The 11393-nt window shown below is 38.1% G+C and overlaps 1 protein-coding gene across 1 annotated transcript; it reads left to right on the top strand.

Moving 5' to 3' along the window:
- Positions 1 to 8425: 8425 nt before the first annotated feature.
- Positions 8426 to 11238, top strand: LOC133312698 (protein NRT1/ PTR FAMILY 3.1-like). The gene is made up of 4 exons (XM_061513938.1): positions 8426 to 8546; positions 8652 to 8869; positions 9317 to 9876; positions 10296 to 11238. The coding sequence occupies exons 1-4, from the start codon at positions 8426 to 8428 to the stop codon at positions 11236 to 11238; spliced, it is 1842 nt and encodes a 613-aa protein (XP_061369922.1).
- Positions 11239 to 11393: the final 155 nt, after the last annotated feature.

The following is an 11393-nucleotide window of genomic DNA, read 5'->3' as shown; positions in this document are numbered from 1 at the left end:
AAATATCTCACCTGTCAATTTATAAGATAGAATGGAGGAATAAAAGAATTTTTTTTTTTTTTACAAATGATGAATTAAGTTATGATGTGTTGATATTAGTTAATAAGTATCGGAGAACTCTAATGAATGTTCAATTCCTCATCAAATGGCATATGTAAGCACGGCAGGTCACGTCTTTTACGTTATTTTTACTTTTAGTAAATGTCTTTTAAATGTAAGCATATATGTCTTCAAATGGCATATGAATACAGAAAAAAGGTTATGGATGTCGCCCAAGGTATAATTTTATGTGAATGATAGTTAATTTGAATGATGCAAATGAATGAATTAGGGTTGGTAAAATGGGCCAACCCGACCGGCCCGGCCCAACCCACATTCAACCCGAAAAAAATTAATCGGGTTAGGGTTGGCTCGAAAAAAAAACGAGTCAGAAAACCCAACCTAACCTGACTCGAGTCGGGTTAGGGTTGGTTCAAAAATATATGGCTCGTGGGTTGGCTCGAAAATTGGCTCGCGGGTTGGCTCGAAAATTGCTCGTGGGTTGGCTCATTTTCAGCCTATTTAAATGACCATGTAGTATTAATGCATCAGCTATGTGGCTTCCATTAGCTTAAACAAAGGGTTACAAAATGAGAAATAAAAGCAAAATATTTTAGTTTCGAATTTTCTTCACAACAAATTTGCATCAACATCAAGAAACAATCAGAACCACTTGCTACCAGGTGGGTAAGATATTTGAACCAAACAGAGTCAGCACAACCTAACAATATAAAAATGACAGGGATGTGAGAAGATTAGGGACTTAGGTTTAGAGAAGGAAGAAAAATGATGATAACATGTGTGAGTTTTGTCCATATTTGTATATTATATTTTGTATTTTTTTTAAAAACAAAACCCTCAACCCGCGAGTTGGCTCATTTGACCCGCGGGTTGACTCATTTTTTCACAAGCTCACTCGGGTCAGGTTGGCAGCTCATTTTTGCCAACTCAACTCGACTCATTTTTAGTGGGTTATGAGCCAACCCGACAGGTTGGCTCGTTTTTGCCAACCCTAGAATGAATGGGTGTCCCTGACTCATGGATCTATGAAGTGGGGTATTGATTGTGCTGCAATGTCATAACTATGATGTTTTTTTTGTAACGCCCGGCCACTTCAAGAATCAATGACTATCCCCACATACTAACACGAGACTTTTCAGTGTGCTTTTTCCTCATTCGCACACTTCTCGGGAAAACTTCCCAGGAGGTCACCCATCCCAGAATTGCTCCAAGTCAAGCACGCTTAACTATGGAGTTCTTCCGTTATAGGGTACCGAAAAGTATATGCATCTTGTTAGTATAGGTAGTACCAATTAATTATTATAAGTCATTCCTAACTGTACCGTCCCATACCAGCACAGTCTCTGGAATCCCTCTCTTTCGGTTGTTGATTCGATTCATTCATGAACCCCCAAGCTGCAAGATTTGGCATGAGCCGCTCATTGTCCGTGCCCTTTCGCACCAGCGATCACTCCCTGCCTTTGCCAGCTCTTGGGATGTTACATGCCCACCAGCTTCCGCCTAGTTCGTCCTCGAACCACACCGTACTGGAAGAGAGGCCCTGCTCTGATACCACTTGTAACGCCTGACAACTTGCAAGAATCAATGACTGTCCCCACACACTAACACGAGACTTTTCAGTGTGCTTTGTCCTCACTCGCACACTTCTCGGGAAAACTTCCCAGGAGGTCACCCATCCCAGAATTGCTCCAAGTCAAGCACGCTTATCTGTGGAGTTTTTCCGATCTGGGCTACCGAAAATTATTTGCAGTAGATCATGCATGAAGAAAATGATGTGATTGAGAGGTTCAGAGATATGCAATTATCTAAAATCTTTCCATGTAGAATTTGTGGCACCGAAATTACAAGCATTGCAAACGAACTGATGACCAGAATTAAAGAAGCTCAACTGCAAAATGAAAGTGCTAAACGACTGAAAGGTCAGAGTGGTGTATCCTGCAATGATGAGGATATACTATTATATCAGGGTCGTGTTGTAGTACCTAGGCAGTTGGCGGAGGAAGTAATGACAGAGGCCCATAAGGGTCATTTCACGGTTCATCCGGGAGCTACAAAGATGTATCAGAACCTAAAGATTAATTTCTGGTGACCTGGTATGAAGAAAGATATTGCCGAATTTGTCTCTAAGTGTCTCATTTGTCAGAAGGTCAATATTGAGCATCAAAAGCCTTCTGGTATGTTGCAACCTCTGGATGTTCCTGAATGGAAATGAGAGAGTATTTCCATGGATTTCGTAGTGGGATTGCTGCGAACACAGGCTAGTTATGATTCTATATGGGTGATTGTGGATAGATTGACAAAATCCGCACACTTTTTGCCAGTTCGGGTAGATTTCTCTGCTGAGAGATTGGCTAGGCTCTATGTGAAGGAGATTGTGAGGCTTCATGGGGTTCCTGAGAGCATTGTTAGTGATCGGGACCCGAAGTTCACTTCTCGCTTCTGGGGAGCATTGCAGGAGACTCTTGGCACTCAGTTGAGACTGAGCACTGCTTATCACCCACAGACGGATAGTCAGACTGAGAGGACCATTCAGACGTTGGAGGATATGCTGAGGGCTTGCACCCTGGAGCAGGGTACTGCATGGGATCGATATCTCCCGCTGGTTGAGTTCTCTTATAATAATAGTTTACATGCTAGTCCGGGTATGGCTACCTACGAGGCCTTGTATGGTCGCAGGTGTAGGACACCTACTTGTTGGTCAGAGGTTGGAGACACAGAGCGGTTTGTATTGGATTTTGTTCAGGAGACTACTGAGCAGATCAAAATGATTAGGGATCGTCTGAAAAAGGCTCAGGATCGTCAGAAAAGTTACTATGATCTCAAGCATCGACCTCTAGAGTTTGAGGAGGGAGATCATGTGTTCCTGAAGCTGTCACCAGTTACGGGTGTTGGACGAGCCCTTGGAGTGAGGAAGCTGAGTCCGAGATTTATTGGACCCTACCAGATTCTTCGTAGGGTGGGACCGGTTGCCTACCAGTTTGCCTTACCTCCTCAATTGGCAAATTTGCATGATGTGTTTCATGTTTCTCAGCTGAGGAGATATGTAGCTGATCCTTCTCATGTGGTTCAACCTGATAATGTTGAGATCCGGGAAAATTTGAAGACTCCTATTGGGCCACTGAAAATACTCGAAAGAGATGAGAAGAAGCTGAGAAATAAATCTATTTATATGGTGAAAGTCCAGTGGGAAGGAAGGACGCCTGAAGAGTCCACTTGGGAGCAGGAAGACGAGCTTCTCCGTCAGTATCCTGAGTTTAAGGACATGTACGTTGATTTTGCGGACAAAATCGCTAAAAGGTGGGGTGACTATAATAGCCCTAACCCAATTAATTAGCAAATTACATGTAGTTAAATAATTAAGCATGTTTTAGTGAGTAAAATTAAGTATAAGGCTTAATTAAATGAATCTGAGTCACTTTGGAGTTAAAGAGTGTACTCAGTGAAAATTAAGGGGTATAAATGGATACTGGCGAAAGTGCCCAAAATATAAAAAAAAATTATAAATATTCCTAGAATAATATTTCAGACTTTTGGGTAAAGTTTGGTAATTAATGGAGCGGAATAGATAGACGAACTAATACCCACATATTATCACTTAACATATGTTAAGTGACAAAAAGAGAAAAAGAACCCACTTCCCCCCAGAAACCCGTCGAGAAACAGAAGGAGGGAAAGAAGAGAGGAAGAAGAGAGAAAGGAAGGAGAAGAGGGAGATAGAGAACCTAGGGGAGGCAAACGTTGACCAAATCTATCCGTTCAAAAGCCTAAATCGCTTAGAATCTCCTTCTCTTTCATAATCCTAGCTTTGTTTTGAGTGGGGAGCATTGTGGAGAGGGATATTGGCTCTCAAAAATTCGCCCATTTGGTGAAATTTGGGATTTTGAGTGCTTCAACCTCCATTGAAGCTTGAGGAGCCATCAATCCTTGGTTGTGCAACCGTTGGTGGTAAGATTCTAACCCTTGAACCTTGTTTTCTTGGAAAATTTCATGGTTAGGGTTTAATGAATAGTGTTTTAGGGTTTTTATGAAATGTTGAGTAGATTGGCTATGTTCAAGGAAGAATGAGGCTTAGAGTATGTTGAGAAAAATGCTAGGAATGACATTTAATCGGTAGAAATGAGTTTATAGTGTTATTTTAGTATGCTTTGATGTTTGGAGAAATCTAGGCTTGGAACTATGGATTTCCTTGCATAGTTAGCATTGTTTATTGTATTCCTTGTGTTGATAGGATTGAGGCAAGAAGACCAAGTGGAGTGACCAACCCTTGGGGTTGTGTGCAATTGAGGAAAGCTCAAGAGCAAGGTAAACCTTTGGACCTTGGGGTTGATCCCATTGAGTGTTCCACCATACTCCATTGAGGAGAAATGGTTTATGAGATGTGATATGTAATTATGATAGTAATTGTATGCTCATGCATTGATACATGTTATGATTGATTGATGATTATTGGTTGATGTTTGATTGTTTAAGAGTAATTGAGGAATGGTTATAGAAGTAGCAATAATGAATGAGGTGAGGGTTGAGGATTGTGATTGAGGTTATGAGTGATAGTATTATGATGAGGATAATTGGTAGGAACTTCCCTTGGAAACAGCCCTATGTGGATCTCCATGTGGTTAGAGCCTAAGAGGAACAGCCCTATGTGAATCCCTCTTGGAGGTTCCTAGATTGAGGAAAGGATTTCCCTTGGAAACAGCCCTATGTGGATCTCCATGTGGTAAGAGCCTAAGAGAAACAGCCCTTAGTGGATCTCTCTTGGAAGTCCATGTGATACTTGCTGATAAGAATGTGTTAAGCTATTATGATTATGTATACATCGAAAGTGAACCTTAGGGTGGAGTGATCTCCAAGGACCCCTGGTTTACTGGATATATTCGTATATCTCACCCCGTGTTGTGGGGACCCCCTTTCAGGTAAGGATGCTACAGGAGCCTCTGGTGGCAAGTGGCCATATCTGGATTAGCATATGCATGAAGTGTTGCATTTTTTTGAGATTATACATGTTGTTTTGTAGCTCACATGTATAGAATTGTAATTAATAGGCAATGATAGATTTATGATTTGTATATTGGAATGGACTTAGCCTATGCTCATGCCTTTGGTCATCTCTTTTGTTGATGGGAGCCAAGGGAATGATCATAGTGTTTTGTAAGCTAAGTTCCATGATTTGTAATGAATATGTACTGTAAATGATGCCTACTTGAAATTCAATATATGCATGCTTGTTATGTATTGAGTTATTGAATTGGTTGGGCTGAGAATCAATTAGGTACCTTTTGTTTAAATTGGGAAACGTTGAGAAAACAAAGGTTATGCTGCCCAAATTCTAGCTAAATCTCATGAGGAGAGGTTGGATGAGTGCTAGGATTAAGTTGTGAGGCATGAACCATTGAGGTTTGGAATGGGGATGCATATTTCCCTAGACTTGGACTTGAAAAATGAGGGTAATGGAACTCCCTGGCAGCGCGCTTTAGCGCCCTGCTGCCCCTGTGAGAGCCAATGCTTTCGGCTTCTTCGCGTTGGAGCGCCCCGGATCGAGCGCTTGAGCGCCCTCAGCCGCTGAAGGAGGAGATGCTTCTGCCTCTGCGCGCTAAAACGTTCCAAATGGGGGCTTAAGCGCCCAGGATAGCTCGCTTGAGCGCCCTGGTGCGCGCTTAAGCGCCTAATTATACTGAAAAAACCTGATGTTTCCTGCCTCCGTGCGCTTAAGCGCCCAGATGGAGGCTTTAGCGCCCGGTAGCGCGCTGAAGCGCGCGGGGCCTATGATCAACACCCTTTTGTGTTGCTTCCAATTGTCATAACTTGGGCTACAGTTCTCTGATTTGAGCGCGGTTTGAAGCCACGCGTAGCTAATAAAGAGATCTACGATATAGTAGAAGTTGGGAAATAAATAAGAACATGATGTTAAGCTTGATTTATCTGATTCCGCAAGGTAATATGGTTATAATCACGCAATTGGATATTTTAAATTCGGCGTCGTTTTAAAAAGAAAAATTTATCCGGATTTTAATTGAGCCAATGTGATTGTAACTGCGCTTAATATCATAACGAGATGTTAACAAACCGGTTCTAGAACAGGGTGTTACATTTTTTATTAAGAGTGCAATAATATTTTGTTGTATCATTTACGTTTTGAGGGGATGATGGGCATCTATGACAATTATCAGGAAGTATGTGGATCAATTTATGTGAGTTATTTTAATTTAAAAATAATTTCGAGTTTGAGTCTTGAATACGCAATTGTGTTACATTGGTAACTTTATTGTTTTTGTGATTATACTTGACTTGATCGGATTAATTGAGTAATTGATTAATCGGTGCAGAAATATATATATATATATATATATATATATATATATATATATATATATATATATATATATATATATGACAATTTTATATTATGATAAAAAAAGAATTTAAGACGAAAAGAAAGTAAACTTCTATTTTTCTAAGCCTAAGCGTTGAGTATTTCAAATAGCTAGGCAGCAGCTAAGTTCGCTATATCACTGCAGGATTTAAGGACGATTCTGGACTTCTAAAGCTCAAGGGTTCTAGATTGCTTCATAAATCAAATGTATAAGGATCCAATTCATGATTCATGAAGCTAACCATACGGTGATTTTGAGAAAAACAAAACAAAAAAAACTCATCTGATGAGGCATGTTTTGTAAAAAGAATTAAAATTTATAACTATTTTTTTTTTGTTTTAGAATCAAATTTAAAGAATATATCTGACTTGTTTTTATTTTATAATTTGACTTTTAACTTTCAAAAAAATAAATAAATAGAAAATACGTATTTTATTAATTATTTTAAAAAACAGTTTTAAGAAAAAAAAAACCAAAATGTTTATCAAACACACCCAAGGTCTCCAATCCCCGTCTCTTAAATCCTTAGGTTGAAGTCTTGCAATCCTCCCATATGAATATGAAGAGTTTCACCTTAGTGCGTGTATGGATTAACTTATTTTGAGCACAAAAAACTTTTATATCAATTTCTTGAGAGAGCTTAAAAAAAGATTATTTCTCCCAAAAAAAAAAAAAACAAGCCGAACCAAACATGCAATGAATGTGTTGAAAACTGCCAGAAGGAAATTTTGTACAGACAGTGAAGTGTGTAAACGTGGCTTTGGTTGTGCATTTAAGTGTTGTATTGTTCAGCAATCAGTTGCACCTATTAGACAGGGGACTAGAATGCTCATTGCAGTGAAGAGGCAATCAAGGTTTCCAATAAGACTGAGTGATTGGTGAGAGTGTTTGCATTTTGAAACATATGAAAATATCAAATTATTTTAAATGGATAATTTTGGTAATTTTGCCTTTTGTAATGTTGGTATCAAAATATATTATATTAGTTATCATTGATGATTTTTTCTTTTCTTTTCTTTTTCTTGAGTACATGGTTATAGGCTATCTTTGGGATACGACACAGTACTCCGACACGTTAATTCTAAAAAATATTACATTTCGACACGTTAAGATACATTTTGATATTTAATAATATTTTTAATTTATGTAATGTATATTATATTTAATATTCAATAATTTAACAAAAAAATAAAACTAAACTTATAAGACCATCAATCTTGCAAAGAAAAATAAGATGTAAATATTTACTATTATATTTTCAAATTGAAAATCTCTATGCTCCAATGAGATTTATTTGATATCAATTTTTAATTTTTATTAAATGAGTTTGGTAAAATATCAATCAATTTTTTCATGATATGTAATTTAATTTAAAATATTATAGATGTTGGAGCATGTCAGAGTATCGGACACGACACTTCAAATGTGGGTGCAATAGGTTATAGGAAAGTGATACAATTGAGCTAATGCAGTTTGAAATATTCTCCCTTGATCCTTTTAATTGTGAAATGTGTTTTTGTTATTTATAAAATTCTCTTATGAAACGTGTTTCCGCATTTAACTTATTTTTGTTATGCACATGATCCTCGCGAAGAGGTAATAAGTACAATTATTTTATAACACTTTCATGACATGCATCTAAGAACTTAACCTTTCGAATAGACAGGGTTCATTTACTTGAAGAGGTAGTATGATAGATTGAGACCATTAAATGACCTTTCATAAAATTATAATTCAATCAACGTAACAGATTAAAAATGTGATTCCATTGCGAAGGTTGTAGGCGTATTGGTGGAAAGGGCCTAAATGTGTATCACTTTAACCAGACTAATTAATTTCACATTATAGTCATTATCATGGTTGTTTCTTAATGTCCTTATCAATTTACCTTAGGTGCAAACAAAAACTACATGGAAGGCAATGCCATATTCTTCATATATACGAACAAATTATATGTAAAATGTATGCAGAGTCTCTAGCATATTGTAACACAAATGGAGCTAGAGAAAAGCATCAAGGCTAATGGCAATATGCTAGAGAAAAAAGAAGAGCAAGACAACGAAAAGAAGCATCATCATCCACGAGGAGGCATCAGAACATTGCCCTTCATTCTAGGTAATTATACATCACTACGTATCACTTCTTGTTATCCATATAATAGTACAGTTTAGGACTTAATAAAATTTGAGTTAACTCTGCATTGTATATGCGGTGGTGCAGCAAATGAAGTATGTGATAGATTTGCAGCCTATGGTTATTATTCGAACCTGATGAGTTACTTGACCCAAGAGCTGAACATGCCATCGGTAACGGCCTCTTACACTCTCACAAACTTCGTTGGAACACTTTACCTCACTCCACTTGTTGGTGCTCTCATTGCTGAGTCATGTGCCGGGGCATTTTGGACCATCACTGTTGGTTCCCTTTTCTATGAACTGGTCTCTCCCTCACTTCTATCTCATCAATTTTATAGCTGCTTCAGTGGTTTTCTCATTCATAATTGTAAAATCTGATGTGCTGTTTGGTAAAGGCACATTGCATTAAGGATTGAACTAGTGAATACTTAGTCACAGAATCTTTGATATCATGTAAAGAACTATTTTAACCCAAAAGTTTAAATTATTAGATAAAAGCACATTAATGGACTTATATTTTATATATTGTTTCTATAAATGATGTGAATAATAATCGAAAGAAAAATTAAAAACATCCTCAAATGTAGAACTCCCCTTGGTAGGGTGCCACCATATCAACACTTATACATAACACATTATATTAATACAGCTCCATTTACTTGATACATTATTTCTGAGTACTATATCTGTATTGTGAGCAGTTTCCTAGATACAATACAAAATTATTGTAGTTGCAACTTCTTGATGCAGGGTATGCTTGGTCTTACTATATCTGCATCTTTGCCATCTCAACGTCCACTACCATGCCCAACTAAAGTGAATTGCCAAGAAGCAACATTCTCGCAGGTGTGGACATTATATCTGTCTCTCCTCCTCCTATGTCTTGGCTCAGGGGGAATTAAGCCATGTGTTATGCCCTTTTCAGCAGACCAATTTGATATGTCAAAAAGTGGTGTGGCAGCAAGAAAGTGGAACCTTTTCAATTGGTACTCATTTTTCATGGGATTGGCTCCACTAACTTCTTTGACCATTGTTGTTTATATTCAAGAAAACATGAGCTGGCGCTGGGGGTTTGGGATCCCTTCCGTTGCCATGTTGATAGCCATCATTGCTTTTGTTATGGGTTCACCACTTTATAAGAAAGCTAAACCACAGGGGAGTCCCTTGGTTCGATTGGTTCAAGTCATTGTTGCAGCTATGAAAAAGAGGAAGGAGGCTCTTCCAGATGACCCTAAGCTTTTGTATCAAAATATAGAGCTTGACGCTGCTATTTCTTTGCAAGGAAGGCTTTTGCACTCAGACCAGTTCAAGTAAGTCAAGTTATTAGTTCTTAATTTTCAAGTAACTTTAGCAAGTTTTTGAAAATAGGGCGAGTCTTGAAGTAGCAATAAGGTTATTCCTTGTGGGTGGAAGGTTATGAATCGAATCTAGAAAACTGTCTGTTTACAAAAAAATATATATAAGGATAAGGCTGCGTATAATCAACCCTTATCCTTACTCTCACAAGTCAGTGAGTCTTGTGCATTAGAATTTGCCCTTTAGCAAGTTTGTTTCTGAAACCGAATACAATTTTACAATCTTATGCATAAAATGTAACCCGAGGATCCTTTAGGTTATATATACCTTCCCACTAACATCTCAAAATTGCAAATGAAAATTGAAAAGTATCATCCTTGCATCAAGATTATTAAGTGCTTTATTGCCTAACTGCTACTTATTATCTCCGCAGATGGTTGGACAAAGCTGCAATAGTAACAAATGAGGAGGCCAGTGATTCAAAATTATCACCAAACTTATGGAGATTAGCCACTGTCCATAGAGTTGAGGAGCTAAAATCAATGATTAGAGTGCTTCCCATTTGGGCATGCACCATATTGCTTGTAACATCATCAGCACATAACAACAGCTTCCTCATTCAACAAGCTCGTTCAATGGATCGTCACTTCATTCCCTCATTCCAAATTCCACCAGCCAGTATGCAGATTTTTAGTGTTCTTACCATGATGATTGGGGTTATAGTATATGAACGCCACTTTGTTCCCTTTGCTCGTAGATTCACAGGGAACCCTTCTGGCATCACATGCCTACAGAGAATGGGAGTAGGCCTTGTGATTAACACAATAGCCACCCTTATTTCAGCACCTATTGAGATAAAAAGGAAAGCTGCTGCTGCAAAGTACCATTTATTGGATAACCCTGCAGCTACTATTCCTATTAGTGTGTTTTGGTTGGTACCTCAGATTTGTCTACATGGTATGGCTGAGGTTTTCATGTCTATTGGACATTTGGAGTTTCTCTATGATCAGTCACCTGAAAGCTTGAGAAGCAGTGCAATGGCTCTTTTTTGTTTTTCCATATCCGTTGGGAGCTACTTAGGTACTGTGCTGGTATCTTTAGTTCATAAGTGTACTAGTAAGGAAAGGAATTGGCTCCCTGATAGGAACCTCAATAGGGGTAGATTAGAATACTTTTACTTGCTTCTTAGTGGGATTCAAGTCATAAATCTCATTTATTATGTCATATGTGCTTGGTTTTACACTAGCAAGCCCTTGGAAGAAATAACTGAAATATACAGGGAAGAAGATTTGGAACAGGCCAAAGATAAAATATTGCTACCTGAAAGTGATGGTAAGGAGGAGCAACAGAGGAAACTTACCAAAGATGATGAATAAGTTCATGATCGGTTATAGTAGCTGAGCATTATTGGCTTTAGTAGTGTTACTTCCTTTCCTTTCAACATGTATGATCGAGGTCAGGGCATAGCTTGTTTCGTTTGTTTATTTGAACTATATGCCGCTTATATGGTTATAATTCCTTTCAAAATAAC

Source organism: Gastrolobium bilobum, unplaced genomic scaffold (assembly GCF_033153095.1).
Source record: "Gastrolobium bilobum isolate Gb01-03AN ecotype WA unplaced genomic scaffold, APGP_CSIRO_Gbil_v1 utg14484, whole genome shotgun sequence".
In the NCBI taxonomy this organism is placed as follows: domain Eukaryota; kingdom Viridiplantae; phylum Streptophyta; class Magnoliopsida; order Fabales; family Fabaceae; genus Gastrolobium; species Gastrolobium bilobum.
The sequence above is the reverse complement of the archived record's forward strand: the minus strand, read 5'-3'. Positions and strand labels throughout refer to the sequence as shown.